The 17,089-nt window shown below is 41.1% G+C and overlaps 1 protein-coding gene across 5 annotated transcripts in view; it reads right to left on the bottom strand.

Moving 5' to 3' along the window:
- Positions 1 to 1,087: 1,087 nt before the first annotated feature.
- CEP350 (centrosomal protein 350) overlaps positions 1,088 to 17,089 on the bottom strand; it is a 116,201-nt gene continuing 100,199 nt past the window's right edge. For all 5 annotated transcript variants that reach the window (XM_084851267.1, XM_084851263.1, XM_084851264.1 and 2 more), the window contains 6 exons: positions 17,004 to 17,086; positions 12,057 to 14,071; positions 10,581 to 10,982; positions 10,091 to 10,237; positions 6,507 to 6,629; positions 1,088 to 5,167 (listed from right to left, as the gene is read on the bottom strand). In XM_084851267.1, the coding sequence (XP_084707393.1) occupies positions 5,003 to 5,167; positions 6,507 to 6,629; positions 10,091 to 10,237; positions 10,581 to 10,982; positions 12,057 to 14,071; positions 17,004 to 17,086 (2,935 nt within the window). In that variant the 3' untranslated portion in view covers positions 1,088 to 5,002. The remainder of the gene's footprint in view (positions 5,168 to 6,506; positions 6,630 to 10,090; positions 10,238 to 10,580; positions 10,983 to 12,056; positions 14,072 to 17,003; positions 17,087 to 17,089) is intronic.

The following is a 17,089-nucleotide window of genomic DNA, read 5'->3' as shown; positions in this document are numbered from 1 at the left end:
CTTGGCTGGATCTACTCCAGGCCCTGGGTGGCCTAGAAATCATGTGGTCAGTGCCATGCTGGCTTTGCTGAAATAACCCAAACAAAAGACCTTTACAGTGTGTGATTTTATGGCAACATGTATGGCAATGTGCGATTTCATTAATCCCATTTTAGCCAAACAGTGAGGGTAGACATCCACATAAGTGATCTTGCTGTTTTGTATACTATTTTGTTTGCTTCTTCTCTATAATAAACTACATGTTGTTTCAATAGGAATTCTCTGTATGGTATCATTTCATGCCCAGATTACCAAAGAAAATTCAGAAACATGACTGGGAAAAACAGGGTGATCCTAGGCTTGGCTTTAAAACAGTTTCCCCCCAGAGTTTATTTTGGGGTGTCCAAAGCACTTTAAAGTATGTGGCGGCAGCAGTTACGGAAAAAAAGTCCTTGCTAGCAGGTTAAAGCAGCAAATAGCCCCTGAACCTTGGTCAAAGCCTATAAACCATGGTAGCCACATAGAAACTTGATGTTCAGAAGAAATTTGTGTGTAAGTACTAGATCAGGAGAGAAGGCAATTTGGTTCCCTTTTGTACTACAGCTCACATAATCCCCGATCACTGGTCATGCAGGCTAGGGGTTACAGGAACTGCAGTCCAAAACATCTGGAGGGGCCCAGGTTGCCTATCCCTGTTCTAGACGAAACAGAATGATTCACATTTTCATGCTGTGCTTGCAAATACCTAGAAGCATCTGCATGGCTGCTGTTGGAAACAGAATGCTGGATTACTTAGACCAGGGCCAGATGTGTGGTCCTCCAGATGTTTTGATCTATAACTCCCATCATCCCTCACCACTGGCTATGCTGGTTAGGGCTGATGTAAGTCACAGGCAAAAACATCTGGAGGACCAGAATTGGCCCACTCGAGTTAGAATCTTGATCTGCTCAAACAAGGCCATTCTTATATGAAACAGGATTCTCTACTAGAAAATATTTTAAAGGATGGGTAGGAGTAATGCGCAGAGAGAGAGAGAGAGAGAGAGAGAGAATTAGCATCACATGATCAATTGCACTTGATTTCAAAGAATAGTAAAATAAATTGGATCATTTATAAATCAGTTTATTTACAGATTTTATTCTCTTAAAGTACATCTCAATTTAACAAAGATATTTACACTGGTGTACACAGGGACTACCCTGGTTATTTTACAGTTCATAATTACAAGAACCTTAACACCCTGTAATCTACTGAGCCGTGCTGCACAGTGGTGTGTGATTATTGGTTGAAACTGACCTGGAAACCAAGGTTATTTACACACACACACACACACACACACGAGATCACTTTAGTATCTGCACAATACACTACATAGGGAAGAAGGGTCCCCCAAGACGGCTCTGCAAATGTATATAAAAGGCTCTGCAAAAAATCAAGGAAAAACTCCTATTTATCCCAATGTATTACAGTACAGCTTTTCAAACTTTTTTTTCTTTTCCACATTAGATTTCAAATTAGTTGAGTTGAGAGTTTTGCTTATCCACATTGAATAATGTTTGTAAATAATACCAAAACAAATAATCCTACAGTTTACAAAGAAACATTTTGCAAGTATCAACTGTTTTTGCTGCTGGAACATAAGTAGTCAATTCTGTTAAGGTAGCAAAAGTGACTGAAAAAGTATTTGCAGTGCAGTTACTTCAATGGTCTCTGAATGCTGTGCTACTGAATTTCTTTAGTGAACACACTTTTATTCAAGTATTGCAAAAATGCTAAGGCCACGTTTCCAAAGATCATCAATGGGTTCTCCCCCCACCCCCACCAAACCGGCCACAAAACCTTTCTGTTGCTTTCTGAAAGGTTAAGACAGTTAGAAGACTACCAGGCACAATCCATTGTGAATCTTTTCTATTCAAGCCTCCTTCGGAAAGAATGGGAATTGTGCAAGAGCACAGTTGCATTCTTGTCTAATGCCTATTCATTTAAATGGAGCTTTAACAGAAAAGATTTCGGGGACTGTGTCCCAACCTGTAAAGCAGCAGCAATTCTATAAGGAGAATTGCTGTGCTTTGTATTTGCATAATTCTGGTCTTTTGTGCATCTTGCCTTGATAGTTCTTTTCTTGAACTCAGAAGGGAATGATGGCAACACATTTAACTCAATCCATATATTTTCTAGCTGTGCTATAAAGAGTTTCTCTTACTTTTAGGCTCAAAATGGTCAAGTCCCATATTCTTCTGCAACATGAATGTAAAGACAGAGGGACACGACCTAATTCAAGTGTTTTCCAGGGTACACCCTCCATGAAAATGTCAACTCTTCTGTCACCTGTTAATCTCCAGACCCCTCTGTGCTGCTTCAACAAGCTGTGATGTGAGAGCTGTCCCCAGTGGACTCCAGGTTAAAGGCCGATTCTCATTTAGTATATACAGGATGGTCACTGCCATGTCTGCACGCACATCCAAGAAGTATTCACAAAATGACACATGTCTCATTTTCAGATATGGGAGCTCAAGCTTTGGAGCTCACAAATCTCTGGGTGACAATCTATACATTTGCACATAGTTGCAAACCTAGGACCTCTCAGGGCAAGCTAGAGGTACAGTAATGCATTCTCACAGGAGGTTTTCACCCTTGCATCTGAGAGTAGAAGAATGACCCTCTAATCTGATTTCTCTCCTGTAAAACCTGCAAGAATAACCCAACTGAAAAAAGCTATTTTATGTAGGCTGTTGCTGCATAGAGGTGGAAAGGTTGAAACTGGTGGTCAGTGCTTGGTTCACCCAAATCAGGAGACATCAGCAGTTTTACAAGGCAAATTTCCAGCCCTTTTCTATGCCTTGAGAGAATGACACTTCTACACTAATGAACCCTAAGTACAAGGCAACAGTTTAGGGTGTGCAATGCATCACTATTGCTATTCTTCTGGTAACCTCAAGAATGGAAATACTCTATTTTATCTACGCAGCTATCATTTTGTAGGTGATTTTCCACCTCGGCTTGGATATTCCTTTGCGTCACGCAATATATCTAGGCAGGTAAAAATAATGGGTGGCCCAGAAGTGGTAAAATCTAAAACACTGTCATAAAATGGCATCATACAGGTTCAAAAAACAGCAGTTCTTGCTTAGGAGTTAAAAATCCATTAAGACAACTCCGAGGTTCAATATGAAGAGACAGTCAAATCACAGCAGCTCGCTCCACCAGATTTTTTAAGTTGGCACCTAGTTTTTACAGTGAGAGTGAAATGTTAACAAGTAAACATGCTGGGTATTCTCATTCTTATAGAGGAGACTAGCCATAGCAAATTTACAAATGAGATGCTGGCAATGCCACATCTGAGGTTTTGTTTGAATGCCAACCATTTTCTCTGTGTAGCCCCTGGATCTTGTGTCATTGTGCAAAAGGCAAATAAATCACAAAAAGGTTTCAAAAGAAGAGACCAATAAAGGAGTGTTGGCAGAGGTATGCTTAGCTGGAAGCCCAAGGAACTAAATGAGATGAAAAGGAAAAGGCCATAACTCTTTCCGTGTATACCTCTTGGTTCATATAGTCTTTGGAATGCCTCCTCCCATGCTTCTGAGCACTGTCTCCACGCTAAGACATGTCAAAAGAATCTGAATCCGCTTTCATTCAATATCAACCAGAATTCAAATTAAGGCATCAGCATTCAAGCCTAGATTATCTGTGTTCCCTTGGAGAAACACTGGGGGTATGGAAGGAGGAGACAGGGCAGTATGAGCCACACTGTGTTTGACATAGGCTGTGTCCTAACTGACATGGGAAGCCTTGAGGGGCAGGGCAGAAGGGGTTTTTAATATCCCATTCCAGGTGCTCCCTCTCCAAGTCCATCAGTTTGTGCCTCTGTGCACCCATTTCATACCTCACGGTGGAGTACTTGCACTTGGATTTTTTCAGATTCCCTCTCTCTCTCTATGAGACTGAATTTTTGCACAAAGACTATGCATCTCTATGTTTATAGGACAGACACAGTCCTAACACAAGACACCTTCGATAGATTCTGGTGCTTAAATCCTATAGTAGTGCAGTCAGTCTAGCTCTAGACATATTTCTAACATACAAGTTATAAAATAAGTTAAAATAAATTTCACATGCAAACAAAGTAAGTCCAGAGTCAAGCACTGAGCATCACTCTCTTTGGTACATACACTCCTAACCCTACCTAGTTCAAGTAATGGCTCTGCCAATACATTACAGTAGGGTGTTAAGCAAGGGAGGAAGTAAAGGGATCAAAGGCCTACATTTAGAAAGCATTTTTTCCCAACTCTCACATGTCAAGAGCTTGAGAGTATCCTGAATACCCATTTACTGAGGAGCAGCTGGTGGTTCACTGAGGGAAGAACAAATACAGGGGAAAAGTAGGACAATAAGCCCACATGAATATTTTGTGCCAACTTTTCATTCTGCCCTAAGGCAGTAGAAACAAATCTTTAGCTGAATACAGAGCACAAGACCCTCAAGCTTCTCTTGCATTAATTGAGTGACACTGCCTGTGTCCACAATTTGAGACAGAAAGATGGAAATGAATGGAAGAAGAGAATGCAAACAAGGAATAGGGAATAGATGTATGTTTGGACTGTAGTATACATCATTAAGATGGCTAACAAAATTATTAATTACACTTAAAAACAGACTAGAACAGCAGTTATTAAAATGAAGAATGAAGTTTACTATTGACTTAATCTTCCAAGTTGGGTGTCTGGTGCTCCAGCCCAGCAATTTACAAAATGCATCTGAAATGTCCCTGTAACAAGACTGCTACCCCCCGCCCCCAAACCACACAACCACCAACAACCAGGTACCAATTGCTCTATTTCATGCTGAATTGGCAAAAAAGCACGAATTGAAAGAAATCTGTTTGGAACAAATCCAGTGTCTCCAATGGCAGCGCGCGCACGCGCGGGGGGGGGGGGGGGGCATATTCTATCACCTCTCAGCCAATCTTAAAATCATATTGTACTCCAGTAACAGCATTGCTATGACAAAAATATAGCTTTGATGTCACAGAGGCAGCAGCTTCTCCTGTTTTTCGTTGATCCGATTAAGGACATCAATAGTCTCTCTAATTAAGGCTTCAAAAATTCCATCTGCCAGTTGCATCTTCACATAGAGCTCATCTTCATCATAGTTGACCCACTGAGCTTCTTCCTCATGTAATTCCTGCACCTTCGAATTTAGAAGGGAGGGGAAAGTCACTACAATTAAATACACATTTATTTAAGCATATTCTTGTAAATCTACATAGATCTTTCTTGTAAAAGCCTGCAACCTTTTCTACAACAACTTATAGGAAAGCAAGTGATCATCATAATAAAATTGCCAGTTATATTGCAGTTTAAAATCAAACCTTGAAAAAAAATGCTATAAGCAGCACTAATCAATGGCTACACTCACTCCACACTCCAGGACTTTAGCCTGGCTGTAGTATTATCAACAAGTGTTTATTTTAGTGACAGTTTTATTGTATTTTATTATGTTTATAAGTTTAGAGCTTGATTTTAATGGTCTTTAGATATTGTACTGTTTACATGAGTTGTCAGCTGCCCTGGACTCTTTGTGAGGAAGGGTGGCTCATCAATCAAATAAATAAATAAACAATCCCGCTGAAATGTCTGCCTTGAGAGTCAGTAATTTTAAACCCCATTCATGCTGTGCAACACAATGAGATTACAGCATGATTCTGCAGATCCATATCCATTTAACCTCTCCCCACCAGCAAACTCTTTTACTTCCACAAGAAGCCATTCCGCCATCGCTATTAAAATAAATGTCTTTACCAGGCTTCCATAGTTGCATTCATCATACCTACCACAGTGAGTGTGGTGCCACCCTCTGGCAAGCATGGTGAGTGACAAGCCTTCCTCCCCATTTTAAAAACACAGAGGTGGTTGGGGATCATCCTGGAAGCTGTGTGGCAAGCCTGCCCCCTCCCCAGCTCCACAACTGGGCAGAAGGCTGGAGGTGGTTTGGCAGTTGTATGGCGAAGGTGCCTGGGGCATTTTGGTCATGCAAGGCCAAGCCAGAGTGCCCCCCAGACTTTCCTGCTCTGGAGCACGATGGGATGCCAGGAACTTCCTAGGCTGAGGATCACCACCTAGCATCAGCTAAAGCTGGAATGTTCCCCACCAATTTCCAATAGAAGAGAGAGGTGGGATGCTGTTGGGCAAATGCTTATCTTCAACACGCCAGCAGGGAAGTAGGAATAATTGGCAAGAACAATTTTTGGCTTGACTTGCAAGGCCAGCCAAAAGGTGTAGAGCCTGGTTCTTGCTACACATAAAATTTATACAAAGCAATTCTATATTCAGGGTTAACAGACTCCATTGAGTCTTTTAATATCTTCTCTTGAAAAGAATGGGATTTAAACGTGCTTAATTTTGGTTGGATCAACTCCATAATAAGTACATAAGAGAACTCTCAATTTTTTATTCTTAAATCCTAACCAGAAAAGTTGCCAGCTACTAATTTCTGGATACAAAGTACAATATTTGAAATGTCTACTGACCAGTATGTGATCCACTCTGTCCCTTTTTTTGCGTCCAAATTTCATCATTTTCTGCCAGTCTGTTTTGTTGTTTGCCTCCTTTTTCAAATTTAAGAGCTTCAGCACCTCAGTTGCTATGAAACTCTATGATAAAGTAGATAGGAATCAATGCAAACTTATTTTAAAGAAATCTTTCCTTTTCACAACATCATCTCTACAAACATGATCCACAGAAGGAAGATTTCTAAAGAGGAGCTGTATATAGCTGAAGACTGGGTGTACAAATGAAGATCCAAGTGTTTCCTAGGTCATTTTTCTGGCTATTCTGAGAGCACATTGTCAGTTTACATAGTAACAAACATTGGTAAAATTCTATTCATGATATATGTTCATCCCAAGAGGTGGCAAGAGGGCATTCTTTATCTTTAGGAAGCCTCTCCACACACCATCCAGGAAAGAAGGAGCTACAATATGGAGGTACTACTTAAATTATAATAAAGTAACTTACTACCTGCTTACTACCTTACTAACTGCAGCAGTAACTATGAAGTTAGTGGTGAATCATGACACTAGCTTTCCAGGTTTACATCCCAGACTACAGGCTAGAGTGGCCACCTATGCCTGGTGGCACTTAGATGAGGGCTTCGGTCTTCTCACAAGATCTTGGATGTAAGAAGTATTGTATGAGAAATAGCTTTTCTGAGCCTGATTCCCAACACTGTCTGGGATGTTCTCCAAGTCAACTTATAGGTCTTAGGGACAGGTAAACATCTGCCTGGAAGACAATGTGATGTTCACAGCCGTTCACAAATACATCATGGGAATTAAGCATCAGTATTTAGCTTCCAAGCCATTTACTGGAACATCTTTAAGCAATAATCCACTGCAGAGGGCTTGGTTGTGGCTCCAGGTTTTTCTGGGCTAACAGGACCCTACATCTACCATCAACAGCCTCTTGGGCAAGCTATAAGGACTGTCTGTGTCCTATGCTGCAACTATCTGAATAGCTCATGAGAACAATGAAAAGAAAGCATACAGAAGCGCAATAGAGTAGTCCCAAATGAGGGCATCATTGCTCCTGCTCTGGTTATGGTTAACATGAAGAATCTCTGGATTTGCCCAGGAGTAGTATTTTAGGCCCTCACATATAATGAGGGCCTACCTTCTATCTGTCACAATCCAGACTAATACAATGTGCCACAAGTACAAAACAAGAACTAGAAATATGAACAGAGCCAACAATTCAAGCACATGCTGCCATCCACAGACTACACATCAAGTTACAAAACATATACATATATGTAGCATGTTATCAAAGGAATTCAGCATTTATAAAATGGGTAAATTTAGAAGACAGGCTAGTAAATAATCCTTTTTAACAGATGGGAGTACAATAGTGAAATTTAATTTTCTAAACATTCATATTGCTTTCTGTTAACATAACACAAGTAAAAGGATAAATAAAGAGAAAACACAAGTGAAGATTAAATATTGAGACCACAAGATAATAAGCTAGGTAGGCTGGGCCTTCCCTTGCCTGGACAATGCAACAGTTCATACCGCTCTACAGAAACTTTCTACACTTATATTTGTTATGGACTAATTCTACATCCTTGAACAAACTAGTTAATATGCAATTCTACCAAGGAATGCACGTTTGGGAAAGAAAGAAATATGGTATGTGTTCCCACTTCATCATCAACATACCTGGTTTGCAAGACATGACAATCCATGGTGCGTTGTCACCCTTGTTTGTTTCAGGGTGGCCTGTTGTGACGTCTGAACCCACCAGAGTTTCCTCAGCAACCATGCACAACCACCCTGAGAACCCATAGCTTGTGGTTGCATTGTTCAGGGTAGCTTGTTTTCAGGGTAGCTTGTCGTGACATCCAAACCTGGCAGAGTGGATGTTTTGTTGGAAAGGGCTACAGGGCCACCTGGCAGGAGCGGCAAAAAACCTGGCCACTCGCACTGCCCTCCACCCCTCCTCCTGCAGCCTGGCACTTCATTTGACAGCAACTGGCTTTATTCCCTTGTGAGCCAAGTTAGCACAGCTATGCGTATATGCATGATTGACTTACCTCTCGGTAAGTGCACGTGCCCCCAATTTGGGACCGTGGCAATTCGGGAGCGGGGGATTTAAACCTTCCCCCCTCTAAAATTTAACCATTCCCCCTGGTGTATGTGTGTGAATTTCATCATGAAAACAAGAGGGAGGAAAGCTTAAATCCCCCCTCCTGAAATCACCATGGTCCTGAATTGGGCAGGTGCGCACTCCAGGAGAGAGCGGAGGACAGGAAGGCCTGGCGTGCTATGGTCCATGGGGTCACGAAGAGTCGGACACGACTTAACAACTGAACAACAACAACAACATGCTTAGCCAGAAGTAAGTCATTCACATATACATGTATAGCTGTGCTAGGAAGAAAAATGGCCTGTGACAAACAGCGAAGGTTTTTTTCTTTAGAGTTAAAGAAAGAAAATAAACAAAACTCTCAGCCATCTCATCCTAAAAAGTAAGGTAAGCCCCACGCTCCACTCTGAAGATATAGCATATATATGTCATTGCAGGTGATTTGCAAGGCAAGAAGGGGAGGGGGGAGAATGTCATCCCAGCAGGAGTATAGACAAGTTGTGCCACAAAGGCCCCTGGGATACGTGCTCTGAGCAAAGTTTACCTATAAAGTTTAGGCAAAATGGCAAGTATTAATTTGCTGTACTAAGGAAAAGAGAACCCTGAACTTAAAAGCAATGCCTTAATTCCACATCAAGTTGGGATGGGTCATTCCAGCGATGGCTGTTCCACATTAGGAAAGCTCTTCCACTGTTTCTAACAATACCCCATGGATCTTCTACAGGTTAATAAGAGTGGGAGGTAAGCAAATGTAACCTCAGAGCCTGCTCTGCCTCGACTGTCCCCCATCTCATAGGTCTATCTACTAACCACAGCCCTGTGGAAAAGATTCCAGGAGAATGAGGGAGGTAGATGAAGACATCAGCCACCTGTTCCTGTTTCTACTGTACTACTCACACACCCCACAGGGCCATCTATCCCAGCTGCCTGTGGGAAGGATTCTGACTTGTAGATGTTCATATTGTTTATTATGTTCTTAAAATAATGTATTTTGATGTTACATGCAAACTACCTTGGAAGGATTTGTATCCTCAAAGCTGCGATATATAAAATCGTAACAAATAAATAAAGCAGCCTTTGGCTTATTACTTTCAGTGTAAGAAGTGAAGTATATCACCAAGCATTCATCTTAATCCAGACTCAAACTAACACCAACTCTTATAAAAACTAAAGTTCAACAAGATCAATGGGGATCTTTCAACATAAGTTCCAGTCTTGTATCTGATCTATGATAAGGTAAAATCTGCAATAAGACAGGAAGAAACCAAAAGGGGAAAAATCAGAAAGACTGCAATCCTATCCACACTTACATTGGAATAAGCCCCAAGTCAGTTAATATGGTAGAACTGACTTCCAAGTAAGAACTTATAGGATTGTGCTGTAAGACTCCATCACTCAGTTTTCAGAGACAAGTATCAAACTCTACAGATGACATGTGCCAAGTCACTATTCAAGATAGCTTCATTTTTACCTTGATCTCCTCAAGGTCATTTGGATCTTTTACTCGACGGAAATAACCAGAAGTGATCCTGCAGGGTTTCATCCATATGGGCTGATTCAAATTCGGATCTTCTGCAAAGATCTCTCCAAAGATCTCTCTTGTTAAGTCAAACACAGCCTTGGCAAACATAAGTAAAGGAAAAGTTATTTAAAAAGAGACCAAAACCCCAGAACATTCACCATGTAGCCTGTGGATTGCAATTTTGCTTGCACTGGGACCATGGTTCTCAACATGGGGGGTGAGTCTCCCTGAGGAGGTATAGACAGTTCCTAGAATTTCCTTCTAATCCCCCCTCCCCTTCACTTCACACACCCCTCTACCAACACAGCATACTCTGTTTAATTCTATGTCCCATTACTAATCATGCTGGAGGCCAACAGAGCATTCCTTTTTCAAAGGACTGTGTCTTCCCTATATACTTTTCACATGGATTTGAGAGCACCATTCCCCTTAGCTGTACCTGTTTATAGATGTGTTTGCTAACAGCTTCAATGTCATCATCTTTGGGGGAATCACTGACGTTTCTGGGAAGGTTGGCAGCTTGAAGATCATGCCCCAACTCTTTGCACTTCCATAGCTCCTCAGCTGCTGCATGCACCAGGTCCTCCACCTCCCCTGCAGTGTGTGGGACAGCCAAGGGCTCTTCACATGGCTTGGGTGGCACTTTGGGGGGCTCTATCTTAGGCAATACAGCTGATTCTTCAGCTTGTTTCTGAGGGAGCTTGCGAGAACTCAAGCCAAAGTCCTCATCAAACCAATCCTGGTCATCTCCTAATGCACTCAGGAACTCCCGGCTAAGCTCTAGTTCTGCCAGCCTCTTGGCAAGCTCTTCTTGCCCACTGGCACCAAACACAGGACTTTCCTGTACAAAAACAAGAAAATGGTTACTATTCAGAGCAGTATCAACTCTTGCATGTAGTATGCTCCACATTTTGATACACAGTAGTAGAATCCATCAGGCATCAGTGCTGGATAATCCCCCTTCCTTTCAACAGACACAGACTTAATAGCTAGAGTGACACATGGTGGGTCCTGCTGATGAGATGTGTGGCCCTGGCAGGTGCCTGACTATGCTGACTCCCAACACCAGACTCATGTACAAACCCCAATGAAGTAAATGGAAGCTGTACAGCAGCAGTGCCTGATGGACTATATCCTTAACATGTGTTTCAGATGAAGTGAATATAGAAGGACTTAATGCCACACACAGAAAGGAAAGAGGAGAACACACAAAGATTCTTCTTATACTTGCATTCTCACTATTTTGAGAAAACTTTTGAGAAATGGTAAATGTGTAGAAATGGTAGTGGGAATGATAGCAGTAGCACATCGGCAAAATCCAAATAGTTACTGCTGCAGCAGAACTGGATGCAATTTGAATGTGCAAATGAACCCACTGAAAAGTTATTTATCAGATTTGTTATCTGTTAATTATACTTTATAGAAACTCAGATGATCATCTAGTCAGACAAAGTATAAGCGGAAGCACATTTGCTCTAGCTGGATAATCTATTTTGCTTTTTTCAATTCCATTAGTAAGCAAACAAAATGTTAAATCTGCCGCTAGCACACTCAAACTGAAGAAAGATAAACCAAGCAACCAAGATCCAAAAGAAATGAAACTAGTTCCATGAACCCAAGGAAGGCTTTAGACTACTTTCTCTCTCTGACGCATGCACGCACACCCTGCTGCATAAGTGTCTTCTGAAATAGTGGAGACCCAAAAGCAGTTTGTGATATGACATGAAGATGCACTGTTCAAAGTACTTAAGAATTCTACTTACTTACTTGAACCCACAAAACATATCATAATGGGCAAAGTGCTCAAAGGCTTGTTACGAGAACTAACCCATCAACTCACAGCTAATTTACACATTATAGCTGAAGCATTACCACATTATTAATTTTCAAAATCTTTCTAAGAAACTGTACTTACAGGTCTGGGACACATGTCTGGGGAGGAAACTTCTTCTCCATCATCCAGTTCAGAACCAATTACAATGCTCTGCAGGTCATTAGTTGCCAATTTCTCTTGGACAGTGCAGAGTTCTTGATTACTAAATTGGATTTTCTCATTCTTGACCTTCTTGATTTGCTGCAGCTGATTCACTGTGTCCTTCACAAAAGTCTGCAGGAGGCTGTCAGCCAGCAAGCCAAACTTTTCCTGTTGATCTATCAATTCTTCCTCCTCTTGAGATGGGACTCTAAGTTGTGCTTCTAGCTGGCTTCTTTCTTTTGTCAACAAGTCCAGGAGAGGAGTTGCAGACTTCTCCAGAACTCCAGGAGAAAGGCTATCTGACTTTTCAGTATATTCCTGCCAAGAAGGCTGTTGCTGCTTCCATTTTTCAGGGAAGATGCTGTCCAAGGTCCCTTCCACTGAAATTGCAGAAGCCTCTCCATGGGCATTAGAAATGGAGGCAGATAAGGTATCATTTTCATCTACAGGGGACTTTAGAGAATCAACTATATTTGTTTCTTGATCAAGCTCTTCAACAGCAGTAGTAACTACTGGTACATGGTTTCTTTGGGAAGCGAGTTTTATAAAATCTCCAGCTGCAAGTGATCCCTGTAAAGCAGATGTGTCTGTTGCAGATTTGTCCTGGGGGCATTTCTCACTTGCATTTCTTCCTTTGCTCTCCTCTTCTTCAGAATTCTCTGCATCTTTCTGATTTGCTTTGTGGTGGTGATCTAGTTTATGTTTGCATAAAGAGTCTTCATTTGAATCCACATAACTATCATAACTTTCTGAAGTATGAGATATTTTTTGTGGAGGAGCAAAAATACCATGTTTTTCTTTACAATCAAAATATTGAATGCCATTGTAAGCTCCATTATTGTTTCCTTCAGGCTTGTCCAACTCCACACCAGCCCAAAACCCTTTAGCAAAACTTGTCAAGCCTTTGAATCTCAGTATCCCAGGCTGCACGTTGCTCACAAGAACTCTTTCACCAATCCTGAAATCTAGCAAAGCATTTTCTTCTTCTTCTGCCTTGGAACTGGAAGCCCAGAGTGATAAATCAACATGAGCTGGTTCTTTCTCTACATCACTGCGCTCTTTACTTTTCATAAGTTCTGTTGGTGACTTCAATTCTAATAATCTCTCTGAATGAATGCTGCCAGCCACAGACAAAGACTTGTCACTGAGACATTCACTTATTTCATCATCACTTCCAATACTAGTAGATCTACTCCTAGGAGTTTTTGTATAAAAAGATTTCTCTCCCTGTGATCTAGTGTCTTTTCCAAGAGACAATGTAGGTGTGTCAAAATCATCTTTGCAATATTCAGTAAAAGCTGTCCCGTTTTTTGACATCTCTTCTCTTGAGGAAGACCCTTCAAAGTTGTTAGAATACAATGGCTCTCTGCAAATGGAAATCTTTTCTGAAATCAAGCAATCTCCTTTCTGCAACTCTTTGCTCAACTTATGAGAGGACTTGATTGATATCATACTTTCATCATGACATTCTTTGGGCATTTCCTTTTTTTCCTGTACAACATACAAGCTGATCTGCCTCTTCTCCAATAGTTCAGCCTCAGGATACACATCTGTCTTTAGAGAAGCCGGAGGTGAACTCTTTTGTTCTATATCAAAGGCAGAGGTATCAGATTTTGCAGAAGCTTTGTGAGTTACTTCGGCCTCAGATTTTTCTGATTTGACAGATTCCACCTCTTCTTGTACCACAGATCTATTAGTGGATACAAGAGAATCATAACTCGTTGCATCTTCAACCTTGTTCAGTGACACATGGGATGTTTTGCATACATCTCCTATGTCTTGGAAAAGAGCTGATGAAGCCAAACTGTCCAATGAATCACCAGATTCTGCTCTAGATTTTCTTGGGGCCTTGAGGAGTGGGGATGGAATTTGGGATTGCTCCTCTGTTCGAATCTCTGCTTCAATGAACTTCCTTGTATATGCAGACACAGATCTCTCAGAATGTGAGATAGCATCTTAAAAGAACGAACAAACTGAGTTACTTAAATCATTTTGCATAATATTTGCTATTTAATCTTATTAAAGCTGTTAAGTCAAGAATGCCTGTGTTTATTTATTTGATAAATTAATATACTTCTGAACATATTTAAAAATATCTCTAAGTGGTTCCCAAAATATATTATGATATACATTAAAATACAATTAAATACATAAAACTGCTAAATAAAAGATTAACAAAAACATGAAAATCAATTAAAATCAATTAAAGAAAAACTATAATTACAAATAAGCAGACTGGGCAGCACATTCACTCAGGGAAGGCCTAGGTAAAGAAATTGGTCTTTAATTGGCATTTGAAGCATGATAGTTGGCACCTTCTGAATACCAGGGGAAGATCATTCCATAAATTGGGTGCCACGACAAAGAAGGCCTGCTTCCAGGTTGCTGCGAGATGGCAGTCTGCAGGTCAAGGTACCACCAGCAAGGCCTTCTCCGATGATCTTAATGATCACACAGCTCTGTACTGGGGAGGAATAGGGCTTTATATGCCAACAGCAAGACCTTGTACTTGGCTCAGTACCTAATAGGTAGCCAGTGCTGCTGCGTTAACACCAGTGTAATACATGCACGGCCAGGCGCTCCACTCAGTATCCTCGCTGCGGCATTCTGCACCAGCACCATCACTAAGCATGAGGGTAGGCCCACATAAAGTGCATTACAGTAATCTAAACATGAGGTTACCATTGCATGGACTATGGCGGTCAGGCTATTCCTGTCCAGGAAAGGGCGTAGCTGATATAGGTGCTCTGCGCCACAGAAGCCACTTGGGCCTCTAATGACTGTGATAAATCCAGGAGCACCCCAACTATGTACCTGTTCCTTCTGAGGGAGTGCAAACCCATCTAGAACAGGCAAACTCCCCAATTCCTGTACCTGGGAACCACCCACCTCTAGAGTCTCCGTCTTGTCATGATTTAGCCTCAGTTTGTTGTAATGGAAAACTGCAAGCCTCAATAGCAAGTGTAAACTGTGCCATCAACTGGCATTGTAATTATTTATTTTAAAGATGTATGTGCTGCTTTTTAAATAAATAACTGAAGGTGACTAACATGTCAGAAACACACAACCCCAATCAATAAAAAACACATCATCAATAAGAAAGACATTTTTTTTAATCCTCCCATGCATTTGGAGTCAAAATTGACCCTAATATAAACACAAAAATGTATAAAAAAGCATAAAAGGTTTATTTTTAACCTGTGGAACTTCATACTACATGTTTAACAACATAACAGAAAATATTCAGTTAAGATGTGTTAACCATTATGTATTATTCTGGCTCAAATTCAGAGAGCTTTTGAGTTGAAGGAAACAGTACGCAAGTGTGAGACTCCAAAAGAATTACCTTGGGGGAGGGTCTAAAGGAGGACCCGTGTATCTTCCGTCTACTATAAAGAATAATCCCTAATACAATTTCATATTTTTACATTAAGGAGCATCAAATACATATCTATTTGGATCTTAAGTTGATCTCCCACTAGCACAAAGGGGAGGAGTTCCACCAACTCCTCTCTGTGCAGTATCCAATTGAAGCCTTCCGCGTGTGGCCAGCCCCGCCAGTTCCGGTCTGCAAGTGGCCAGCCCTGGAGGGCTCTGGTTACCTCCCCGCTTTCAGAAATTAGTGTTTCCGCTCATTTCAGGGCTTGCCCCCACAAGTGCAATCCCACGTTGCACAAACGGCAGTGGCTGCTTGCGGAATGGGGCTGGCATCTGCAGGCGGAAGGCCCCAGTTGGAGACCACCCCCTATCTGCAGCTGCCCATGCCATATCCCACGGCATTCCCAAGGATCCCGCGACACTCAAAATAAGATTTTTAGGGGGAAGGTGAAGGAGGGACGCAGAGGGAAGGGGGAGGCAGGAAAACGCCACTGCATTCATGGAAGAGAAGTTAGAATCCAAGCCATCATATTTTAAACTGATTTAAGTGGTATCTATTTGATTTCAATATTAGGTAAGTAAATGTTTTTATGGCATAAGGCAGTTGAAGTGATTGTCCCTCTTTTTAAATCGCTTGTATTTTATAAATTTTCCCCAAAATTTCTGCCTTATCCATTGCTTCCTAATGAAAACATTTTTTAAAAAATTATGTAATGTAACAGAGCAGTTAGTAACAAAGATGTTGTAGAGTGACTACAAAAGTTTTAATTGTTCATTAATCTCACGTACTCTTTTCTAGTGCAGCAGCATCTCAACCTCAATACAGAAAAATGAAAAGAGACAAAGTAATTGTGCACACAAGGAAGGGGAGAGAAATGCTAGAATATTTGTACAATAAGCTCACACCAAAATAGGCTATATTTTTAAAATTCACACTGGTGGAACATGAAATAGTTTCAACAGATTCTTACTTGACTTCAGTACCTTGGGACAAGGAGTTATAATTTCAGAAACTCATTCTTTGTGAGAAAATAGCATTAACTCTAAACATTAAAGTAAAAATTATTGAATTCATATTACTTAAAAAAATTATAGTCCAAAACAAAGAATGTTTTTAGCTTGAAAGCAGTTTACCCACAGTTTCACTCAGAATTTTGCATACTGTCAATATGCTGTAAGGTTTCAGTAGAGACAACAGGCTGATTCATACAACACAGCTGGCTCATCATGGGTTATTTAACCCACGATGAGCTGTGGTGCATGCTGCATGTGTGCAGCGCCATTTTGACTCCTCAACCCCCGATCAGGCCAATTGGGGTTTGTGCTCTATCACCCAAACCCAGTCATGGCTTAACCACTGAACAACCCACAACGACTGGGTTCGGATGACAGGAGCGCAATCAAAACACCATATGCTGTAGCTCATTGTGGTTAAATAATGCACAATGAGCCTCCTGTGTTGTGCAAACCGGATCTACATCCTTAGTATTTGTTTTCCAAGCTACATACCAACATGCTCTGCAATGGATTCCAAGGACCCTCTAGAACGTTCAGAATCAGGTAGTGATTTCCAACTTTTTGTTGTCTCAGACCTA

The sequence above is a fragment of the Heloderma suspectum genome, chromosome 4 (assembly GCF_057233095.1).
Source record: "Heloderma suspectum isolate Gila_16-S chromosome 4, 16-S_ref, whole genome shotgun sequence".
Taxonomy (NCBI): Eukaryota; Metazoa; Chordata; class Lepidosauria; order Squamata; family Helodermatidae; genus Heloderma; species Heloderma suspectum.
The sequence above is the reverse complement of the archived record's forward strand: the minus strand, read 5'-3'. Positions and strand labels throughout refer to the sequence as shown.